Source organism: Ranitomeya imitator, chromosome 1 (assembly GCF_032444005.1).
Source record: "Ranitomeya imitator isolate aRanImi1 chromosome 1, aRanImi1.pri, whole genome shotgun sequence".
Classification (NCBI taxonomy): Eukaryota; Metazoa; Chordata; class Amphibia; order Anura; family Dendrobatidae; genus Ranitomeya; species Ranitomeya imitator.
Genome location: NC_091282.1, coordinates 1,097,814,624 through 1,097,840,850, shown reverse-complemented (window position 1 = coordinate 1,097,840,850; position 26,227 = coordinate 1,097,814,624). Strand labels below are relative to the sequence as shown.

Here is a 26,227-nt window from a genome sequence, read left to right as displayed (position 1 = left end):
GATGTTTTAAAGGGACCCTGTCACCTTAAAAATGCAGTGTATTCTACGGGAATCAGGTTATAGAGCAGGAGGAGCTGAGCAGACTGATATATAGGTTTGTGAGAAGGTTCAGTATAACTCGTGTTTTAGGTCAGTCTCACACATCCAGATAATTCCGGTACCGGAGTTATCTGTGTCCGTGTGTCTGTGTGCTCACGTGGCACATCAGTGTGGCACACGTGCGGCAGCCGCGTGCCGCCCGTGTGCCGCCTGAGGACCACATGGACCGTGCAGGAGACAGCGCTGTCCCCTGTGTGTGGTGCTGAAGGCGACATTCATCTCTTCTCCCGTGCAGCGCTCGCTGGAGAGAAGGGATGCAAAATCAGGGGTTTTTTTTGTTAAAAATAAAGTTTGGGGTTATCTCTCGCGTATTCATCACTGTAATGAGCGGTACCACGTGACCGCTCACACAGGACAGGCTGCCGTTGTTGAGAGCAGACATCGCAGGAGCTGGGTGAGTATTTCTTGGCAAGCCGGCGGGCGCACGGGGGATGGGAGGCGGGAGGTGACCCCCAAACTTTATTTAAAAAAAAAAACTTGATTTTTCATCTCATCTCTCCTGCAGGGGAGAAGAGATGAATGCCGCCTTCAGCACCACACACAGGGGGGACAGCGCTTACTGTAGCGCTGTCTCTCCGACCGCGGTACGTGCACACGGAGGAGAGTGCACACTGTTCTCCGTGTGCACGTGTGCGGGATGCTTTGCGGACCATGCTGCCGGAGAAAAGCGGACATGTCTCCGTGTTTTCAACATGGACACACGGTCCGTGAAAACACGGAGACATGTGCATAGACCCATTCATTTGAATGGGTCTACGTGGGTCAGTGTCTCTAGTATGTGAGAAAACTGTAAGTACACGTACCGGAGACACTGATGTGTGGAAGAAGCCTTATACTGAATATTTTCTCCCAAAACTATACATCAATCTGCTCAGCTCCTCTTGTAGAATAGACTGCATTTTCAAGGTGACAGGATCCCTTTAAAACATCATATGGGTAAGGTTCTCATTTGCTTGATTGTCTCCTTTCTTCTCTCTGACCAATCTGGGTTTCCTTTTAAGCATCAATATGAAAGATATTGTTACTGCAGTTCTGAAATTCCTAGGTGAAGTTTCAAAAACAACCATTAAAGGGGATGATCGGGGAACACAAGTTGTCACCCACCCACAGGATAGGTGATAACTGGTTTATCAGTGGGGGCCAGACCACTGGGACCCGCACCAATTGAATGGGCAACTTGTATCTCTGTTAGAATGGAGTGGCAGTGCACATGATCAACTCACGCTTTGCAGCAACCCCACAGGAAAATAATGGGGCGGCAGTAGGGCGTCTGACCTGCCATGCTATTTTGTAACAGGGACAGAATTCCCCATTGGGTGTAACATGTTCTACCCTACCAGCAGTGGCACTCACCAATCAGCAGGTCATCATTTATCCTATAGGTGATAACTTGCTTTATCTGGACAGCTCCTTTAACTACATGACTAGGAAGCTCAAGGGAAATCACAGAAATGTATCTCACGTAGTGATGAGCGAGCATGCTCGGGTGATCTCCCAGTATCTTGGGCGTGCTCATAGATTATGTTTATGTCCCCACAACTGCATGATTTGAGGCTGCTAGACAGCCTGAATACATGTGGGAATTCCCTAACAAACAGGCAATCCCTGCATGTGTTTAGCCTGTCTAGCAGATCCAAGATACTCGGAGAACACCCGAGCATGCTCAGAAATCTTGAGTACCGAGCACACTCACTCATCACTAATCTCAACCAGAAAATCCTAATATGTATGTTTAATCACCTAATGTAACACTAATCATTGGTCGGGTGATCAGATCGTGGATGCCAACATGCAAATCATCATTATTGGCAGCACCACTCTCTCTGCAAACAGTAAATATGCTATTGAGAAGAAGATGCTGTATGGGGCAGAACAATTGTAATAACGATTGTCCTGTCCGGTCATTGTTAACCAGCCGGTGTAAAGTGGCCGGTAAACGAGACCTCTTCGACTAGTATAAAGATGATCAGTGCTTGTCAAGAACCTGAGAGTGGCCCACCAAGATGGCCAAAACACAATGCTTAATAAAGCATGTACACCCCCATCTTCATTTCATGAATTTATCAGTTCTGTGACGACCGCGGATAAACAGAATGCAACCTGTTCCTCCTCACTGCAACACGACGGTATAAACGAGTGTGAATTAAGTGCAAGCCAAGCATGAGCCCCGATGCTCTATACAGTTTCTGCAGGACTGACGGAGGTATCAGAGTGACATTCTTGGTGGTCTCCATCAGTCTCATACATACTGAATGGAGAGGCACATTGCACTGCCCTAGCATAATGGGATCCCTGTTTTAGTGATCAATGAGGGTCCCAGCAATCAGACATTCATCACGTATCCTTTGGGCAGGTGCAGACGACCGTGTATTCCCTCATCTGAGAGAATAGAGTCAATTATGCAAATCACATTGTGATCCAATTCTCGCGGATGAGAAGATGGAGGAACAAATTCTCCATCTTCTCTGTTCTGTCAGTCTGTGGAAATAGTAAATATACGAGTTGGCGACTCTAGGTTCAGCACCTGTTCACACTGAGTCTATGTTTGGATGTGCAGGTCAGGTTTTTGAAATGTAGTCTGTGGAAATAGGACTGCACTCAGATGACATCCGAGTGCAGTCCGATGGTTTCCATGGACTCATTGACTTGCGTGGCCGAGTGTGATCCAACTATCGGCTTTGTCCGAGGAAAAAATCTGACATGTGGACGGCACCATGGAATAACAATGGCGCAAGTGCAAGCCCTTAGGAAAAGTGATCACGATCACTTCTATGATAACCGCTTTAATGACAAGTTTAAGGTCATTAAATGGCGCGTTACTTGCAGCTCTGTTTGCAGAACATTGGCATAATTTTGAGTCTGGACTAAGAAAAGAATAAAATATTATCATTTTAATCAAGACTATGGGGCAAACGGCACCTTAAGGTCACTGGATGGAGCATACACATCACATTTAGCAGAAGGAACGCAGCATAATGAATACAACTTCAAGCTTTTCCAAATCTATAGAAACAGAAATGTATCATTACATCTGTGGTGCTGTGTAAACTTCATATTCATAAGCTCCGGGGAGCTAACCTTCTCCCTTCATCAGATCTGAGAGGATTTCGAAGAGCGCACAATGCTGATATATATTCTGGGCAGTATTTGATCAGACTAACAGGTTGCCTGCAATACGCAGTGTGGCAATGCATTGCAAAGAACAGGTTTATCTACACACAGGAAACACTGGATGGAACGAATAATCACACATTTCCCTTTCCTTTCAATACATTCCAACCTTTTCTTTTAATATTTGTGCAGAAAGGGAAACGATGTCTACTTGTGTGTCCAAGCCAAATAAATCACTGAAAGACTGTCTGACTTCTGTCCAGAGATGAAAATGGAAAATTATGGACGAAATTAGGCAAGACGGACAATATATCAAATTGTTATAGAGTGAGAATATAAAGAAGCGATGACGCCAGCATTACTAGGGCAGCCGGAGACAAAGACGTCTCCTAGATATATGCGCTGGCTTGTCAGCTTTGATTACCCCATAAACCATGTTGAGCTAATAAAGGTGGGTCCGCGGCTCGGGATTTATCTCCGTTAGTTAAATACTGGAGTTACAGCATCGTTCTCAGCTCTCAAGAACTAGATGGGCCTCATTTATCAAAACTAGTAGCCATAGTAGCCAATCAGCCCTCAGCTTTTATTTCTTAAACTGCTTCGAAAAATGAAAGCCGTGCTGTGATTGGTAGCTATGAGCAATACATAGAGTACACAACAGACTCAGACTTATGCAAGGAGCTGATCAGACAGCTGATGGCGCTGTCTTAATTGTCAGCAGTTGTTAATACTGTACTGTATGACCTCTCTGGTCTGTTAGGGCTAGTTCTCTTCCCAATGTTGTTGATGAAGGGCCCGGGCTCATAACCTGCTGCACATTTCAGCTTTCAGTACAATCATCCTCCCACAACTTCCAAGCACTGAGCAACTCTGCTGAAAGCTGAGATCCGCAACAACAAAGAAAAGGCTTTCTTTCAGACAGCTCAGAAACCTGATTCAACATGTGTTCACTATATGTGTTCTATATACTGTATATATAAATATATAAATATATATATATATATATATATATATATATATATGATAGATAATAGAGAGGTATATGATAGATAGATGGATAGATAGATAGATAGATAGATAGACAGATAGATAGATAAATGATAGATAGATGATAGATAATTGGTAAATAGATGATAGATAGATATAGAAACAAAAAAAGGAACAGCACAGTATAAATACTTATCTTCAGGTGCAAGGCCCCTAGACAATCCGTCCAATGATTATCCAAACTTCATAGAATTCCAAAAAAGAGGCAGCACTCCATTGTTTCAGTGGAAAAATGTGCAGGATTTTAATCAACCCACATGTCTGGGCGACGTTTTGGCTTCAAATGAGGCTTGAGAAAGGCTCATTTGTAGCCGAAACGTCACCCAGACATGTGCGTTGATTAAAATCCTGCACATTTTTCCACTGAAACAATGGAGTGCTGCCTCTTTTTTGGAATGATAGATAGATAGATAGATAAATTCTGGCATGGACTTTAAGAACAGTTTTAGACTAATTTGAGGGTGCTGAATTCAAATCTGATCTTATAATTTCTCTATCACATCACATTTTTGCGCTACAGGTATATAGCCCATTTTCATGAATTCCATGATAAATATAAGTAGTGTATGAAACGTGCTAGTTTATACCGTTCACTAAGGTAAATTTAGTTTTCACTTAAGGTACCGTCACACATAACGATATCGTTACCGATATCGTTGCTTTTTGTGACGTAGCAACGATATCGTTAACGAAATCGTTATGTGTGACAGCGACCAACGATCAGGCCCCTGTTGGGAGATCGTTGGTCGCTGGGGAAAGTCCAGCACTTTATTTAGTCGCTGGATCTCCCGCTGACATCGCTGAATCGGCGTGTGTGATGCCGATTCAGCGATGTCTTCACTGGTAACCAGGGTAAACATCGGGTTACTAAGCGCAGGGCCGCGCTCAGTAACCCAATGTTTACCCTGGTTACCATTGTAAATGTAAAAAAACAAACCCTACATACTTACATTCCCGGTGTCTGGTCATGTCCCCCGCCGTCAGCTTCCCGCACTGACTGGTGAGCGCCGGCCAGCCATAAAGCAGAGCACAGCGGTGACGTCACCGCTGTACTTTACGGCCGGCGCTCAGTCAGTGCGGGAAGCTGAAGGCGAGGGACATTACCAGACACCGGGAATGTAAGTATGTAGTGTTTGTTTTTTTACATTTACAACGGTAACCAGGGTAAACATCGGGTTACTAAGCGCGGCCCTGCGCTTAGTAACCCGATGTTGACCCTGGTTACCCGGGGACTTCGGGATCGTTGGTCGCTGGAGAGCTGTCTGTGTGACAGCTCTCCAGCGACCAAACAGCGACGCTGCAGCGATCGATCGACATCGTTGTCGGTATCGCTGCAGCGTCGCTTAGTGTGACGGTACCTTTAGTCTCCCAATAAATGTGAGAATATCTTTGTTTTCTTTGAGCATGCAGAATTTCCCATTTGTTATGATAAGAAAGTAAACAAACAGTTTTCAACGTACACAGCAGTCGTGTGCAGGTACTGTTTTATTTATTGAAATTTTCAGTGAATTTTGATATTTATTGCTTTTATCCTGGTGTTTTTCTGTTTTTTGTTTGTGGATCAATACCTAAGGTGTGTGTGTGTGGAAAGGGGGGGGGGGGGGGGACAGGGGGGCAGAAATTCAATGAACAACTCAGGTAGCTAACAACTTTTATCTTGTATTTCTCTGCAGGATGTTTTGCTGATCTAACAATGGCCTCTACATCTCACAGAAGACAGTGCTCAAATGATCCAAATATTTTTTGCTACATCTGTGGAAACTTTACTGTGAAGACTCAGAGGTGCAATATTACTGACTTTATTAAGAGGGTGTATTTTGCGTACTTCAAAGTAAAACTTGGAGACTAAAGGTACCTTCACACTGGCCAACTTCACAACGATAACGATAGCGATCTGTGACGTTGCAGCGTCCTGGCTAGCGATATCGTTGTGTTTGACATGCAGCAGCGATCAGGATCCTGCTGTGACATCGTTGGTCGGAGCAGAAAGTCCAGAACTTTGTTTCGTCGCTGGATCTCCCGCAGACATCGCTGAATCGGCGTGTGTGACGCCGATTCAGCGATGTCTTCACTGGTAACCAGGGTAAACATCGGGTTACTAAGCGCAGGGCCGCGCGTAGTAACCCGATGTTTACCCTGGTTATCCAGTGTAAATGTAAAAAAAAAAAAACACTTCACTTACATTTCGGTGTCTGTCGCGTCCCTCGGCGTTCTGCTTCCCTGCACTGTCAGCGCTGGCCGGCCGTAAAGCACAGCGGTGATGTCACTGCTCTGCTTTACGGCCAGCCGGCGCTCACAGTCAGCGCAGGAAAGCACAGCGACGGGGGACAGACACCGGAATGTAAGTATGTAGTGTTTGTTTTTTTTTTACATTAGCACTGGTAACCAGGGTAAACATCGGGTTACTAAGCGCGGCCCTGCGCTTAGTAACTCGATGTTTACCCTGGTTACCAGGGGGCTTCGCATAGTTGGTCTCTCTGTGTGACAGCTCTCCAGCGACCACACAGCGACGCTGCAGCAATAGGGTTCGTTGTCTAGATCGCTGCAGCGTTGCTAAACGTGACGGTACCTTAAGACAAGCATTGGGCTGCTCACAAAGTGTGCAAAATCTGTATTGAGAGCTTCTTGGTGGTGTGAACAGGTTTCTACAGACTTGTTCATTGTGCAAGTAGCCCATGTGTTTTTGGTTCTATAATTGCTCTCTTGCTTCTACAAGACTGGGGAGTCCACCACTCCTCTATGGGCAATTTGCACTAAAGCTGTTCCATCCCGCATGTCCACATGGATATTTTCTCTCTGAACCCTGCTCATACAGGTACTATACAGATGATCAGGTTTTTAAATACATCAGATAGGGACTATGTACATTAGATAGGACTGCTCTATTATGGGTATACCTTGACGATTGGTGGAGCAGCTTAATATACATTTTTTTGCAAAAAAACGTATTAACTAAATACCCTGTATTTTTTCATTTCTTGACTAGCACTTGCTCATTTACTGTGACTTCTTTACAACAGAGTATTTTTTACCTCACTGTGCTCTTTTTGTGTCTTCAAGATGATAGATAGATAGATAGATAGATAGATAGATAGATAGATAGATAGATAGATAGATAATAGATATAGAGATAGATAGATAGATAGATAATAGAGAGATAGATATATGATGGATAGATAGATAATAGATAGACGATATATAGATAATAGATGGATAGAGAGATGATAGATAGATGTATAGATAGATGATAGATAGATGATAGATAGATGATAGATAATAGATGATAGAGAGATAGATATATGATAGATAGATAGATAATAGATAGATAGAAGATAGACAGATAGATAATAGATAGATAGATAGATGATAGATAGAAGGTAGACAGATAGATGATAGATAGATAGATAGATAGATAGATAGATAGATAGATAGATAGATAGATAATAGATGATAGAGAGATAGTTATATGATAGATAGATAATAGATAGAAGATAGACAGATAGATAATAGATGGATGATAGATAATAGATGATAGAGAGATAGATATATGATAGATAGATAATAGATAGATAGAAGATAGACAGATAGATTATAGATAGATAGATAGATAGATAGATGATAGATAATAGATGATAGATAGAGAGATAGATATACAGTCATGGCCAAAAGTATTGACACCCCTGCAATTCTGTCAGATAATACTCAGTTTCTTCCTGAAAATGATTGCAAACACAAATTATTTGGTATTATTATCTTCATTTAATTTGTCTTAAATGAAAAAACACAAAAGAGAATGAAGCAAAAAGCAAAACAATGATCATTTCACACAAAACTCCAAAAATGGGCCAGACAAAAGTATTGGCACCCTCAGCCTAATACCTGGTTGCACAACCTTTAGCCAAAATAACTGCGACCAACCGCTTCCAGTAACCATCAATGAGTTTCTTACAATGCTCTGCAGGAATTTTAGACCATTCTTCTTTGGCAAACTGCTCCAGGTCCCTGATATTTGATGGGTGCCTTCTCCAAACTGCCATTTTTAGATCTCTCCACAGGTGTTCTATGGGATTCAGGTCTGGACTCATTGCTGGCCACCTTAGAAGTCTCCAGTGCTTTCTCTCAAACCATTTTCTAGTGCATTTTGAAGTGTGTTTTGGGTCATTGTTCTGCTGGAAGACCCATGACCTCTGAGGGAGACCCAGCTTTCTCACACTGGGCCCTACATTATGCTGCAAAATTTGTTGGTAGTCTTCAGACTTCATAATGCCATGCACATGGTCAAGCAGTACAGTGCCAGAGGCAGCAAAGCAACCCTAAAACATCAGGGAACCTCTGCCATGTTTGACTGTAGGGACCGTGTTCTTTTCTTTGAATGCCTCTTTTTTCTCCTGTAAACTCTATGTTGATGCCTTTGCCCAAAAAGCTCTACTTTTGTCTCATCTGACCAGAGAACATTCTTCCAAAACGTTTTAGGCTTTTTCAGGTAAGTTTTGGCAAACTCCAGGCTGGCTTCTTTATGTCTTGGGGTAAGAAGTGGGGTCTTGCTGGGTCTCCTACCATACAGTCCCTTTTCATTCAGATGCCGACGGATAGTACGGGTTGACACTGTTGCACCCTCGGACTGCAGGGCAGCTTGAACTTGTTTGGATGTTAGTCTAGGTTCTTTGTCCAACATCTGCACAATCTTGCGTTGAAATCTCTTGTCAATTTTTCTTTTCCGTCCACATCTAGGGAGGTTAGCCGCAGTGCCATGGGCTTTAAACTTCTTGATGACACTGCACACGGTAGACACAGGAACATTCAGGTCTTTGGAGCTGGACTTGTAGCCTTGAGATTGCTCATGCTTCCTCACAATTTGGTTTCTCAAGTCCTCAGACAGTTCTTTGGTCTTCTTTCTTTTCTCCATGCTCAATGTGGTACACACAAGGACACAGGACAGAGGTTGAGTCAACTTTAATCCAAGTCAACTGGCTGCAAGTGTGATTTAGTTATTGCCAACACCTATTAGGTGCCACAGGTAAGTTTCAGGTGCTGATAATTACACAAATTAGAGAAGCGTCACATGATTTTTCGAACAGTGTCAATACTTTTGTCCACCACCTTTTTTATGTTTGGTGTGGAATTGTATCCAATTTGGCTTTAGGACAATTCTTTTTGTGTTTTTTTTATTTAAGACAAATTAAATGAAGATAATAATACCAAACAATTTGTGTTTGAAAATGAGTATTATCTGACAGAATTGCAGGGTTGTCAATACTTTTGGCCATGACTGTATGATAGATAGATAATAGATACCGTATATACTCAAGTATAAGCCAAGATTTTCAGCTCAAATTTTTGGGCTGAAAGTGCCCCTCTCGGCTTTTACTCGAGTCAAGGTGGGTGGCAGGGTCGGCGGGTGAGGGGGAGAGGGTGCTGAGGCATACTTACCTGCTTCCAGCGATCCTGGCGCTCACCGCCTGTCCCATGGTCTTCGGTGCTGCAGCTCTTCCCCTCTTCAGCGGTCACGTGGGACCGCTCATTAGAGAAATGAATAAGTGGCTCCACCTCCCATAGGGGTGGAGCCGCCTATTCATTTCTCTAATCAGCGGTGCCGGTGACCGCTGATAGAGGAAAAAGCTGCGGCACCGAAGACAGCTGTCCGGGAGAAGGAGCCGGACGCCGGGACCAGGTGAGTATCGCATATTTACCTGTCCCCGTTCCAGTCGCCGGGCGCCGCTCCATCTTCCCGGCGCCGCTCTGTCTTCGCGTCCTCTTGCTCTGACTGTTCAGGTCAGAGGGCGCGATGACGCATATAGTGTGCGCGGCGCCCTCTGCCTGATCAGTCAGAGCGGAGAGACGCCGGGACCAGACGCCGGGAGCTGCAAGCAAGAAAGGTGAGTATGTGTTTTTTTTTTTATTGCAGCAGCAATGGCACAGATATATGTGGAGCTCTATGGGGAAATATGAACGGTGCAGAGCACTATATGGCACAGATATATGTGGAGCTCTATGGGGAAATATGGACGGTGCAGAGCACTATATGGGGCACAGCTATGGGACAATATGAACGGTGCAGAGCACTATATGGCACAGATATATGTGGAGCTCTATGGGGAAATATGAACGGTGCAGAGCACTATATGGCACAGCTATGGGGCAATAATGAACTGTGCAGAGCACTATATGGCACAGCTATGGGGCAATAATGAACGGTGCAGAGCACTATATGGCACAGCTATGGGGCAATATGAACGGTGCAGAGCACTATATGGCACATCTATGGGGCAATAATGAATTGTGCAGAGCACTATATGGCACAGCTATGGGGCAATAATGAACGGTGCAGAGCACTATATGGCACAGCTATGGGGCAATATGAACGGTGCAGAGCACTATATGGCACAGCTATGGGGCAATAATGAACTGTGCAGAGCACTATATGGCACAGCTATGGGGCAATAATGAACGGTGCAGAGCACTATATGGCACAGCTATGGGGAAATATGAAAGGTGCAGAGCACTATATGGCACAGCTATGGGGCAAGAATGATCTATTTTTATTTTTCAAATTCACCAGTAAATGCTGCATTACCACCCTAGGCTTATACTCGAGTCAATAAGTTTTCCCAGTTTTTTGTGGCAAAATTAGGGGGGTCGGCTTATACTCGGGTCGGCTTATACTCGAGTATATACGGTAGATAGCATTCATCACTTTTGTAGAAAAACACTACTGCATATTGTCTTATTCTTTAGACAAATAAAATGTTGGCGCCTTCGACACAAATGTTAACCCAGCCTACTTTTATGTGGATTTTGGAGCAGATTCTTTCCCGAAATCCACAGGAAAAAACTTCAAATGCTCGTTAATTAAGCTTCATTTGAACAGAAAACGTGCCCATGGTGCGGCTTTTTACATATGGACTAAGAAGGCACATGCCAATTCTTGAGATGTTTCTACTCGATAAAACACTCCAAATTTGACTATTGAATGAATTGAAGCAGAAAAAATGCCCCATGTAGGGGAGACTGACCCAACATGCCACCTCGTCAAGACCGGAATGAACAACGCTGGTCACAGTCCCGACCTTCATCCTATAGAAATGTAATGGAAGGACCAAATCCAGCAATATAACAGGCTGATGCTGTTTTGTAGGGAGGCTTCCAGCCAATGTGGAGGACTAACAACGATGACCAGACACGTTTAGAAGCAGTTATTGCATCGGGCCACATAAAATTCTGAAATCAAAGGTTCACATACTTTTGCCACTCAGATTCACGTGATGCTGTTTAATTTCCCTCAATAAAAAAATGAAAAAGTCCATTTTTTTTTATTCACTTGTTTAGTTGGGTTCACTCTATCCACTTTAAGAATGATGATAAAAATGTGAAAATCTGATGTCGTTTAAAAACAAGTTTATGAAGAAAATATGTAGAAAATTCCAAGGTTTCACAAAGTTTTAAGTAAGACTCTATGTATAAAACCTGCACATCACAATTATATATTTTTTTACCACCAACACTATAAGTGAATGTGCTCAATGCATTTTTTAATTAATTAGTGTATTTATTTATTTTACAATCTATTTTGTGAACCAGGAGGCATAGGATGAGCATTAAAAACAGTTATTATGCAACAGAAACTACATTGTCGAAGAATAGATCATAAAATGTGATTTTAGGAGAGAATAGTGGCAATTCACAGAGAAAACACTGGAGACGTGAGCGGACAAGGTGTCCTCCGCTTACCATGACACAGGACACTCTCGGACAGGTATGGCGGATGCACCAAACATGCGCTGGCATTAAACTCGTCATCAGAGTCCTGAATTGACTGCTTGGCACTAGCACTTAATAACCACCTCTGGTTGTCATGGAGATGGGGTGATGGAGAAGGGGAATGTAAATGCTCAGTAGGGCTAGAAGATGAGGATGGCATGGGAGAACCTAAGGATAAAAATAAACAGGTTGTAATAACGGCAAGCATGACAGCGTGCAATGGAAGGAAAATAACACAACATAGAATATGTATAATGTACATGACGATGGCTCAGAGGTTGGACGTAATCCAGCCTTCAGAGATTTCACTCATGCATGAAGAGTTAAATTAAAAAAGAAAAGCATAGGGAGCATTTACAAGGCCATGGCTCCATAATGGCGCTGTCAGGTAATTCATGTTGTCACTTGGCTCTCACAAGGCCTAGCAGAATGGCCGTACTCAGCACCGGCGTGCCCTGTCACACCTGCTAATTGCCAGAGAAGGAGAGGACGGCAATCCTGCCTGTAGATGGAGCACCCTCCCCAAAAACAAATAACACATGGCGTGTTACTGCTGTCCTCCAGCGCCGAGCTCCTCTCCATCTGCCGCTTTCATTATAGGTGTGAGAAAATAATTACCTGACTGGGTAGAAAGCAAACATCATGGCTCCAACTTCTTAGGCCGGCTTCACACTCAGCGTATGAAAATACGGTCCGTATATTACGGCCGTAATACGCTGAAATGTCCCGAAAATAGTGGTCCGTAGCTCCTCCGTAGGCAGGGTGTGTCAGCGTTTTTTGCGCATGGCATCCTCCGTATGTAATCCGTATGGCATCCGTACTGCGTGGTTTTCTCTCTCTCCTTCCTAAAACCCGACATGATTTGAGACATGGTTTACATACAGTAAACCATGTCTTCTCTCCATTTTTTTTGCAGATTCCACACTACTAATGTCAGTAGAGTGTATCTGCAAAATTTGGCCGTTCTAGCTCTTAAAATAAAGGGTTAAATGGCGGAAAAAATTGGCGTGGGCTCCCGCGCAATTTTCTCCGCCAGAGTAGTAAAGCCAGTGACTGAGGGCAGATATTAATAGCCTGGAGAGGGTCCATGGTTATTGGCCCCCCCCTGGCTAAAAACATCTGCCCCCAGCCACCCCAGAAAAGGCACATCTGGAAGATGCGCCTATTCTGGCACTTGGCCACTCTCTTCCCATTCCCGTGTAGCGGTGGGATATGGGGTAATGAAGGGTTAATGCCACCTTGCTATTGTAAGCCTAATTAATAATGGAGAGGCGTCAATTATGACACCTATCCATTATTAATCCAATTGTAGTAAAGGGTTAAATAAAACACAAACACATTATTTAAAATTATTTTAATGAAATAAAAACAATGGTTGTTGGAGTATTTTATTCTACGCCCAATCCAGTCACTGAAGACCCTCGTTCTGTGAAAGAAAAAACATAATAAACCAACAATATACTTACCCTCCGCAGATCTGTAACGTCCAACGATGTAAATCCTTCTGAAGGGGTTAAAACATTTTGCAGCAAGGAGCTTTGCTAATGCAATGCTACTCCTCGCTGCAAAACCCCGGGGAATGAGTCTAAATATAGATCAATGAGCTATATTTAGCTTCATTTGCGGTGAGGCGCCCCCTGCTGGATTTTCATAGATCGTGGGAACTTACCTAGAAAGCTCCCAGGCTTTCTCATAATTGACGCCTCTCCATTATTAATTAGGCTTAATGTCACCTTACAATAGCAAGGTGGCATTAACCCTTCATTAGCCCATATCCCACCGCTACACGGGAATGGGAAGAGAGTGGCCAAGTGCCAGAATAGGCGCATCTTCCAGATGTGCCTTTTCTGGGGTGGCTGGGGGCAGGTGTTTTTAGCCAGGGGGGGGCCAATAACCATGGACCCTCTCCAGGCTATTAATATCTGCCCTCAGTCACTGGCTTTACTACTCTGGCGGAGAAAATTGCGCGGGAGCCCACGCCAATTTTTTCCGCCATTTAACCCTTTATTTTAAGAGCTAGAACGGCCAAATTTTGCAGATACACTCTACTGACATTAGTAGTGTGGAATCTGCAAAAAAAATGGAGAGAAGACATGGTTTACTGTATGTAAACCATGTCTCAAATCATGTCGGGTTTTAGGAAGGAGAAAGAAAAAGCCGGTAATTGAATTACCGGCTTTCAAGCTGTATAGCGCTGGAATAAATATTAATATATATACATATATGTGTCTCACTGACATATATATATATATATATATATATATATATATATATATATATATATACCTATTCTATGTGTACACATTTATTCTACCTATTCTACTGTAAGCTGTCAGTGTGATTTTACTGTACACCGCACTGAATTACCGGCTTTTCTCTCTAACACCGCTGCGTATTTCTCGCAAGTCACACTGCTTGTCCGTGTGTAATCCGTATTTTTCACGCTTCCATAGACTTTCATTGGCGTATTTCTTGCGCAGTACGGTGACAAACGCAGCATGCTGCGATTTTGTACGGCCGTAGAAAGCCGTATAATACTGATCAGTAAAATACGGCAGATAGGAGCAGAGGCATAGAGAATAATTGTGCCGTATTTTTTGCGAGTTTTACGGACGTAGTTTCTGCGCTCTTACGTCCGTAAAACTCGCAAGTGTGAAGCCGGCCTTACACGGTGGCAACGATGATTTTTTATATTTTTAGCAGTGCTACATCCTTTATAAATGGTGGCACATAATGCTGGGGCTTTATTTTATGGTCTGCCTGGGGAGAGTGGGGAGGCCGCTTTTGTTTTCCACAGACTAGGTGATGACTAGTATATTGGCGGAGGTCTGACTGCTTAGCCCCCAACCCTTTTCAGAATATCAGGCATGTGCACAGTCATTTTATTCAATCTCTAAGGGACACGGCGATCTCCTTTGGTCACATAGAGATTAAATGGCGCAGCAGGGCACATGCATGACTATCAGTCCATGAAAACAGGGAGACAAAGATTTCGAGTTTGATTAATCAGAGAATGGTCAGTGCATGGTTGTTCTCGGCTGTCAGACCCCACTGATGCACTAGTTATCACCTATCTTATCACCTATGGAAGACACTTTTAGGCCGGAGTCACACTAGAGAGGACTACGGACGAGGGAGAGGCGCAAAAACAGCACATTGCACTCGGACCAATGTTTCTCTATGGGGCAGCTTCCATCAGCCGTATATTTCTTGGCAGTATTTTACGGGCTGAGAAAATCACAGCATGCTGCATTTGTCAGCGTATTCCTCCAAAAATACGCCAATGAAAGTCTATGGGGGCGAGAAAAATACGGATTACACACGGACCATGCATGTGACTTGTGCGAAATAATACAGATGTAGATAGCATAAAATCCGGTAATTCAATTGCTGGCTTTTGCTATCTCCTTATCAAACCCAACAGGATATGAGACATGGTTTACATATAGTACACCATTTCATATCCATTACATTTTTACATATTCCTTACTAATAGTGTTATTAGTTTGTGTGTGCAAAATTTGTGAGCTCTAGGTGTTAAAATAAAGGGTTAAATCACAGAAAATAATGGCGTGGGTTCCAGCGCAATTTTCTCCACCAGAACCATATTGGGAAAGCCAGTGACTGAGGGCAGATTTTAATAGCCTACAGAGGGACCATGGTTATTGGCCCCCCTTGGCTAAAAACATCTGCCCCCAGCCACCCCAGAAAAGGCACATCTATAAGATGCACCTATTCTGGCAATTAGCCACTCTCTTTCCGCTCCCGAGTAGCGGTGGGTTATGGGGTAACAATAAGGGGTTAATGTCATCTTGCTAATGTAAGGTGACATTATGCCTGGTTAATAATGGAGAGATGTCAATAAGACATCTATCCATTATCAATCCAATAATACTAAAGGGTTAATAATACACACACACATTATGAATAAAGTATTTTAATTAAATAACCACATGTGGTTTAAAATATCTATATTGTACGCTCAATCCAATTGAAGACCCTTGTTCTTCTGGAAAAAAAAAGGAAAATAAAAAAGCAACAATATCCCATACCTGCCCCACGATGTAAATCCATCTGAAGGGGTTAAATACATTTACAACCAGGAGCCTGCTAATTCAGTTGCTCATGGCTGTAAAAGATAGGGGAATGAATGGAATGCAGGGAAAGTAGCTTCAATGACTTGTGGTGCCAGCATAGAAGCTGTGCCCCCTGGTGGCATAAACTCATATGAACTGTAGCGTGGGAATTTTTAAGAATATTTTCTCTCGCTTCAGTTCATATGAGTTCATGCCACCAGGGGTCATAGCTTCTATGACGGCACCACAAGTCATTGAAGCTACGTTCCCTGCATTCCATTCATTTCCCAATCTTTTACAGCCATGAGCATCTGCATTAGCAGGCTCCTGGTTGTAAATGTATTTAACCCCTTTAGATGGCTTTACATCGTGGGACATGACTGTACGGCAGACAGGTATGGGATATTGTTGATTTTTTATTTTCCTTTTTTTTTCAGAACAACCAGGGTCTTCAGTAGGATTGAGCGCACAATAAAGATATTAAAACCCCTTGTGTTTATTTATTTCATTAAAAAACTTTATTTTATCTCGCTGACAAATGTAACCTTTAATCTTCTGCTGATCAGTTCCCTTTCTGAGGCTTTGCCTATGAGGAGCAGACTTCACCATTTTAATGTCCTACTGCAGGAGGGGGAGGCTTCTACTGCAGCCAGTTATCTTATAGGTTGGACGTGGCTGCGCTCCTGAGACGCACAGCGATTTTTCTTATTTGTAATACAAGGCAAAATTGGACAAAAAAGTAAGAATAATGGAAGAAGTGATGGGAAATGTATTTATTTTTGTGCATTGTGTTTGTTTTTTCTTTACTAAATCCATATGGGTCTTACATCATATTTGTTGTTGCAATATCCTATGTAATATACGGCCCCCCCAAAAAAAGCAATCCCTGTGTATAACAATATAGGATGCGCTTTCTGTCTTCATCCAATACTAATCAAAAGCTTAAAACCAACCTATACATCTAGGTGACCTCTCCGGGATCAGCCATACAGTGGAACACCTCACTATACACGGAACCACAACACAGATTGCAATTTCTTGCTCGAGCCCTTGGAACATATCAATATCACAGCTCATAAGAGCCGTCAATAATGTTCCAAGGTAAATACCTTTCTATTCAACAATTTATCACAAGTTTACATTGGATTACACGCTTTGTCAAAATATTACATTTGGTGGCAACACATCAGTGGTTTTCTATAGGATTAAAGTGTAATTTTCTTTCAGTGTATCAGAATGTATTAGCACTCGGCGCGGATTGTCTCCGGGGTTTACAAGTAATGCCGGCTCGATACATTACAAGATACACTCAAAGATCCAATTCCTGAAGAGCCTCAATGTATGTTTTTAATCATCTCCCGTTGTAACTAATCATGAGCGCGGATCTATTGGTGAGCGGACTTATTAGTGAGCGGACCGGTTAGTGAGCGGACCTCAGCTTTATGACCAATGGGAAGTTTTATCTGGAATGTAAAACATTGCCAAAATGAGTACAATATGGCACAGAGATATAAGACCACAGCTACCCGGACGCCTCCTAATCTCCGGAGAACGCCTTATCTCCAGCGCTTTATATTCAATTTCCTCTTATAATCTGGACAGTACCGCAGCGCTCCGTATCTGCGGATCTCCCGGCATACAACACATTTATAAGCACATATGTTCCCACTTGATCATTTATTCATTATAATGCAATAATGAGCAGTCGGAGATTTATCCAGACTTCAAGAACTAAAAATAACTGCACAAGTTTAGGGAATTCAGCTAAATGGATGTGTGATTTCCATTCATAAAGAAACATAGGAATCTGCATTATTTAATATATTATTTCCCTTATTTGACCAATTTCGTCTCTACACAAAGCGCATTAATAAGATGTGCAGTGGAAAGCTAATTATGAGGATATTGCAGGTTAGAGAGATTAAGCTATTTAATAAATAATCTTATTAGTTTCATAGGCTGCTTACACTTCAGTCCATGAGCAGAACTAATATACATGAAAAAGGCAATAATGACCCATTCTATGCGGCGCTATATAATTCTGCGTAGACTACATTAGAAAACACAAAGTTTCAACTAATAAAATTGAGTTTATTGCTTAGAATTAGAACCTTATTGGAAAATCAAAGTAAAAAAAGTAAATACAGGTCCTTCTCAAAAAATTAGCATATAGTGTTAAATTTCAATATTTACCATAATGTAATGATTACAATTAAACTTTCATATATTATAGATTCATTATCCACCAACTGAAATTTGTCAGGTCTTTTATTGTTTTAATACTGATGATTTTGGCATACAACTCCTGATAACCCAAAAAACCTGTCTCAATAAATTAGCATATCAAGAAAAGGTTCTCTAAACGACCTATTACCCTAATCTTCTGAATCAACTAATTAACTCTAAACACATGCAAAAGATACCTGAGGCTTTTATAAACTCCCTGCCTGGTTCATTACTCAAAACCCCCATCATGGGTAAGACTAGCGACCTGACAGATGTCAAGAAGGCCATCATTGACACCCTCAAGCAAGAGGGTAAGACCCAGAAAGAAATTTCTCAACAAATAGGCTGTTCCCAGAGTGCTGTATCAAGGCACCTCAATGGTAAGTCTGTTGGAAGGAAACAATGTGGCAGAAAACGCTGTACAACGAGAAGAGGAGACCGGACCCTGAGGAAGATTGTGGAGAAGGACCGATTCCAGACCTTGGGGAACCTGAGGAAGCAGTGGACTGAGTCTGGTGTGGAAACATCCAGAGCCACCGTGCACAGGCGTGTGCAGGAAATGGGCTACAGGTGCCGCATTCCCCAGGTAAAGCCACTTTTGAACCATAAACAGCGGCAGAGGCGCCTGACCTGGGCTACAGAGAAGCAGCACTGGACTGTTGCTAAGTGGTCCCAAGTACTTTTTTCTGATGAAAGCAAATTTTGCATGTCATTCGGAAATCAAGGTGCCAGAGTCTGGAGGAAGACTGGGGAGAAGGAAATGCCAAAATGCCTGAAGTCCAGTGTCAAGTACCCACAGTCAGTGATGGTGTGGGGTGCCATGTCAGCTGCTGGTGTTGGTCCACTGTGTTTCATCAAGGGCAGGGTCAATGCAGCTAGCTATCAGGAGATTTTGGAGCACTTCATGCTTCCATCGGCTGAAATGCTTTATGGAGATGAAGATTTCATTTTTCAGCACGACCTGGCACCTGCTCACAGTGCCAAAACCACTGGTAAATGGTTTACTGACCATGGTATTACTGTGCTCAATTGGCCTGCCAACTCTCCTGACCTGAACCCCATAGAGAATCTGTGGGATATTGTGAAGAGAAAGTTGAGAGACGCAAGACCCAACACTCTGGATGAGCTTAAGGCCGCTATTGAAGCATCCTGGGCCTCCATAACATCTCAGCAGTGTCACAGGCTGATTGCCTCCATGTCACGCCGCATTGAAGCAGTCATTTCTGCCAAAGGATTCCCGACCAAGTATTGAGTGCATAACTGAACATTATTATTTGTTGGTTTTTTTGTTTGTTATTAAAAAACACTTTTATTTGATTGGATGGGTGAAATATGCTAATTTATTGAGACAGGTTTTTTGGGTTATCAGGAGTTGTATGCCAAAATCATCAGTATTAAAACAATAAAAGACCTGACAAATTTCAGTTGGTGGATAATGAATCTATAATATATGAAAGTTTAATTGTAATCATTACATTATGGTAAATAATGAAATTTAACACTATATGCTAATTTTTTGAGAAGGACCTGTATATACATCAGCACAATGGTGTCCGGTAGGCACAATGCTTCTCTACTGCACAATGTGATATGATAGTTGTCATAAGGACCAGAACTGGGAATATTTTTGTTCACTCGCTCACAGTAATATCCTATGTAGGTTCCAGAGCAGATCTGCCACAAAGTGAGTCTTACAAAATTTCCTGCAAGAAATCGCTATGGGATCTCAGCATTGGATCCAGCTACATGCATACATTCATAAAGACATGCATACATAAATAGATAAAAACATGCATACATACATAAATAGCCCCCACCCTGGATCTGCCCCATCCACCTCCCCTATGCCATGGTCTATAGCCCCCACAATGGATCTGCCCCATCCACCTCCCCTATGCCATGGACTATAGCCCCCACAATGGATCTGCCCCCATCCACCTCCCCTATGCCATGGACTTTAGCCCCCACCCTGGATCTGCCCCCATCCACCTCCCCTATGCCATGGACTATAGCCCCCACCCTGGATCTGCCCCCATCCACCTCCCCTATGCCATGGACTATAGCCCCCACAATGGATCTGCCCCCATCCACCTTCCCTACAGCTCCTACCCAACATCCCCACAGTCCCTATCTCTATTGCCTTTATACACTTGCTTTGGCAAAACTGATGTGGATTTGGTCCTGCCAAAAAAGCTTCTTTGAATCTTTGAATCTTGAATCTATATACATACATATATACATACATGCATAAATACATGCATACATGCATACATATATACATGCATATATACATAAATACTGTACATACATACATATATACCTACATACATACATACACACATACATACTACATACATGCATACATACATAAAGACATGCATACATAAATAGATACATACATGCATACATACATACAAAAATATGTGCATACATAAATAGATAAAACATGCATGCATGCATACATACATACACGCATAGATACATACATACATAAATGCATACATCCATATATACATACATATATACATACATGCATAAATACATGCATACATGCATACATATATACATGCATATATACATACATACTGTACATACATACATATACACATACTGTACATATATACATATATACCTACATACATACATACACACATACATACTACATACATGCATACATACATAAAGACATGCATACATAAATAGATACATACATGCATACATAAATATGTGCATACATAAATAGATAAAAACATGCATGCATACATACATACACGCATAGATACATACATACATAAATGCATACATCCATATATACATATATACATACATGCATACAGACATACATACATACATGTATACATACATACATGCATACATATATACATGCATATATACATACATACTGTACATACATATATACAAACTGTACATATATACATCCTTACATACATACACACATACATAAATACATACATACATACATGTATACATATAACTGGGTAGTGGTAGGGTTGTGTTCCTAAACCCATTTCAGCTATTCTTAGGCTGTAGGCTCAGGGATATATAACATAACAAACTGTCGGTTTTCTATCCTCCCCATATCCAATGCTGTGTCTCCACTGCTACTCTGGTCTATGTTGATTGGCTGCAGTGGTGACGCCATAATGACAGCGCAGCAGCCAATCACTGCGCTCAGTGGATTGCGCCATCTACTAGGCCTGAGTTGTTCAGCTCACAGATTGGCTGCAGAGCTGTTGACAAGATGTCACCTCTGCAGCCAATCAATAAAGATCAAAGCTCTCTTTGTTATTTCATAGATCACTGAGCCTGTGGAAAAAAATAGTTGAAAGGGGACAACTCTTAATGATAAATTCAGTAAAATAACAAATTAGGTAGACGATTTAATCATCTGTAATTCTGATCCAATTTCTCAGTTTGGATCGTGGCAGCATTTGCTCCACCAGGAGGTGACACAAAAAAAGATAAAAAGAACATGTCTGATCAGTATTTGTCGCCGACACATAAATACAATTTCCCTGTATATTCGAAACACATTGACCCGATCCTTCAAGACTGGTGTTATCCGCAACGGGCGTAATGGGGCATGCCAGAGTCAGCTCCTGACTCCAGAGCTGGGGGAACTAGCGTTTTTGAGCATTTCAACATTGCATAAAGATTTAGCGAGTTTTGAAAGCGATCTACTACAGAATTGTGTGTAATCGTTTTTATTTTATTTATTTATTTTTTATATATAGCGCTAACATATTCTGCAGCGCTTTACAGGTTGCACACATTATCATCACTGTCCCCGATGGGGCTCACAATCTAAATTCCCTATCAGTATGTCTTTGGAATGTGGGAGGAAACCAGAGAACCCGGAGGAAACCCACGCAAACACAGAGAGAACATACAAACTCTTTGCAGATGTTGTCCTTAGTGGGGCTTGAATCAAGGCTGCTGTGCTATCCACTGCGCCACCGTGCTGCCCCATTTTGATGAATCGGGCTCTCATTTTAATCAGCAGGTTCAGATGTCCTTAGTCCAACGTTTATTGCATCAGACTTTACAATACAATGGATCTTTTAGACCTGATGAGGCTGGTGTACTAAGTTTGAAAATGCATAAACAAATTATTTTTGCTCTTGTTGGATTCATAAAATGATCATTTCAATATATGGCAGAAAAACCTTCACAAAGGATTATTCAATCATTTTGATCTGAATTTTTCATTGAAAGTATACCAGTCACATCAGGCTTAGGGAATCTATACAATAATGTCTACGATTCGTATTGGGAAATCTGGTTATTCGCCTTCTTTTTAAGAGTAAAATATATTTTTTCAAGTCTATTCTTCAACCGTTAATTTACAGCCCCAGTGAGAGATAATGCAATGCCTTGCGTAATAAGTTTTTCAGCTCTAGCACTTTCTTCCCATCTGACCCATACCGGCAGTAGGCAGAAGTCACTGGTGAGTGCCAGGGTGAGCCATCAATGTCGCGTAGAAACTTCTAAAGGTAAAAACCCTTTTTTTTTCAATCTTACCCACCTTGACTAAATTCTGCAGCACTTTGTTCATGCTTTTAATTATAAATCCATTTTCTGCTATAGACCCCCTGTTTTCTAGTCAACCTGTAAAACTTGGCAGTGGCATTTATCTCTCTGCTGGATACTGCAGCCTTATGCAGTCAACCTGTGGCGACAGTTATCTCTTAATTAAAACTCTACATGCAAATAATGCTATTGAAAAGTGCTCTTGCTCAGCCTTTACAAAGCGTAACAATTTATAACTGAGCCATTCTCTTACTTCCTATGGCTAAAATACTAAAAGAACTCATTGTGGCTGACGGAAAGAATTCCGGAAGGTATCGTGCAGCTGGCCAATTCTTTATTAATACAAATAAAACAATGGGATGCTGGCAAAGCTTTCCAAAGGGGACGCGACTTACTATAAACTAATAGAGAATTGTGTTTCCTTGCTGGAGATGTCTTTTCTCTCCATTCATCTAATTAGATATGAAGATATATGCTAAGATATTATGTGTGAGAGAACGGAGAAGCCTGCAGCGGGGGCGAGAAGAGCGAGAAGAGTAGAAGACCTTCCGAACTGTCGGACACTGCATAATCTGTCTGGTTTTTCTCCAGGTTCCTCTGAATATTCCTTCTCTTTTTATTTTTTAGCCAAGTCAGAATAGTTGGGAGAGGATGCGCTATAAGTCGTAGCAAAAGCAAAATTCAGTAACAGAGAGTGGACGCGCTTGAGGGCTCCGGCCGTGTGGACCCTCATATTCGAGGAGTTGAGAAATCAACATCTATACCTTGTACTGTAAGCTCTCATGTCACTGCTTAAAGAGGATCTATCACTTGTGATCAATAAGTAATTATTTACCAGCTGTAAATGTCGCTCTCCTCCTGAATCTGTCCTTGCTTTTCTTTGTTCTTGCGCTTCTCCTTTCCTGAGATATGGCCCCCTTCCATGTATGTAAATCAAAGCTTATTAAAGAAGAGACTCCCGTTTAGGACCACACCTACATGGCTAAAAAGATGACGTTAAAGAAGCACTCCTCCCATCAAAGGTTTTATCCTTGCAATATACTGCAGTCATCTTATGATATAGCACTGTGTACTTACTATTGATCATTTTGCCTTTCTACCCAGCTAATTCTTCTCTTTTCTATTAGGTCTATGACCTCACATTGATAAAAAATTGACTAGCTGAATTCTTCTAAGCTCTATATAAAAACAGGAAGTCTCTTTTCCCTGTGTAAGTCATCATTAGAACTACAATTCGACATCACTGCAAAGTCCCTAGCAGCCCAGCTCCACCCCTTCTTCAACTCCTGACCCTTGCCTAGCTCCTCCCCTCGAAAAGGGACTTTGCAGTGATGTTATGATGACTCATGCTGGGAAAAGAGACTTCTTAACATCCAGGGAAGAAAAGGCCATATCTAATCAACATAGAGACTTAAGAAGGAAAAATAAAGCACACCAGGAGAACACAACATTAACACCAGATACAGAATTATATATTTATGACAAGTGACAGGTCCTCTTTAAGACTGATAAGCTATGATGAAATTGGTAATATGACAACTCATAAGGTATAAACAATTACATCACAAGTCATCAATAGTGTTGAGCGATACCGTCCGATATTTGAAAGTATCGGTATCGGATGGTATCGGCCGATATCCAAAAAATATCGGATATCGCCGATACCGATATCCGATACCAATACAAGTCAATGGGACACAAATATCGGAAGGTATTTTCTATGGTCCACAGGGTCTGAAGGAGAGGAAACTCTCCTTCAGGCACTGGGATCCATATTCATGTGTAAAATAAAGAATAAAAATAAAAAATATTGATATACTTACCCTCGGACGCGCCCTGGTTGTCACCGCTGCAACCGCCATGCTTCCCTTTCTAAGAATGAGTGCGTTAAGGACCTTCGATGACGTCCCGGCTTGTGATTGGTCGCTGAGCGGTCATGTGACAACTCACGCGACCAATCACAAGCCGCGACGTCATCGAAGGTCCTTAACGCGCTCATTCTTAGGAACGGAAGCATGGCGGTTGCAGCGGTGACAACCAGGGCGCGTCCGAGGGTAAGTATATCAATATTTTTTATTTTTATTCTTTATTTTACACATGAATCTTAACCCCTTCACCCCAAAGCCTGTTTTCACCTAAGTGACAGGGACAATTTTTACAATTCTGACCACTGTCAATTTATGAGGTCATAACTCGTAAACGCTTCAACGGATCCTGGTGATTCTGACACTGTTTTCTCGTGACATATTGTACTTCATGATAGTGGTAAAACTTCTTCGATATGACTTGCATTTATTTGTGAAAAAAACAAAAATTTGTCGGAAATTATGAAAATTTAGCAATTTTCAAACTCTTAGTTTTTATGCCCTTAAATTAGAGAGTTATATCACATAATATAGTTAATAAACAACATTTCCCACATGTCTGCTTTACATCAGCACAATTTTGGAAACATAATTTTTTTTTGTTAGGACGTTATAAGGGTTAAAAGTTGACCAGCGATTTCTCATTTTTGCAACAAAATTTGCAAAACCATTTTTCTACGGACCACCTCACACTTGAAGTGACTTTGAGGGGTCTATATGACAGAAAATGCCCAAAAGTGACACCATTCTAAAAACTGCACCCCTCAAGGTACTCAAAACCACATTCAAAAAGTTTATTAACCCTTCAGGTGCTTCACAGGAATTTTTTGAATGTTTAAAAAAATTGAACATTTAACTTTTTTTTCACAAAATTTTTACTTCAGGTCCAATTTGTTTCATTTTACCAAGGGTAACAGGAGAAATTGGACCACAAAAGTCGTTGTACAATTTGTCCTGAGTACGCCAATACCCCATATGTGGGGGTAAACCACTGTTTGGGCACATGGCAGAGCTCAGAAGGGAAGGAGCGCCATTTGACTTTTCAATGCAAGATTTGCTGGAATTGAGATTGGAGCCCATGTCACGATTGGAGAGCCCCTGATGTGCCTAAACAGTGGAAACCCCCACAAGTGACACCATTTTGGAAAGTAGACCCCCTAAGAAACTAATCTAGATGTGTGGTGAGCACTTTGAACCTCCAAGTGCTTCACAGAAGTTTATAATGTAGAGCCGTAAAAAAAAATTTATATTAATTTTCACAAAAAATTATCTTTTTGCCCCAAATTTTTTATTTTCCCAAGGGTAACAGGATAAATTGGACCCCAAAAGTTGTTGTGCAATTTGTCCTGAGTACGCCGATACTTCATATATGGGGATAAACCACTGTTTGAGCGCATGGCAGAGCTCGGAAGGGAAGGAGTGCCATTTGACTTTTCAATGCAAAATTGGCTGGAATTGAGATCGGACGCCATGTCGCATTTGGAGAGCCCCTGA

General features: G+C 41.9%; 1 protein-coding gene across 3 annotated transcripts in view; it reads right to left on the bottom strand.

The window, feature by feature from the left end:
- Positions 1–26,227, bottom strand: part of TENM3 (teneurin transmembrane protein 3) — a 736,855-nt gene that overhangs the window by 516,467 nt on the left and 194,161 nt on the right. For all 3 annotated transcript variants that reach the window (XM_069744268.1, XM_069744269.1, XM_069744270.1), the window contains exon 3: positions 11,986–12,183. In XM_069744268.1, the coding sequence (XP_069600369.1) occupies positions 11,986–12,175 (190 nt within the window). In that variant the 5' untranslated portion in view covers positions 12,176–12,183. The remainder of the gene's footprint in view (positions 1–11,985; positions 12,184–26,227) is intronic.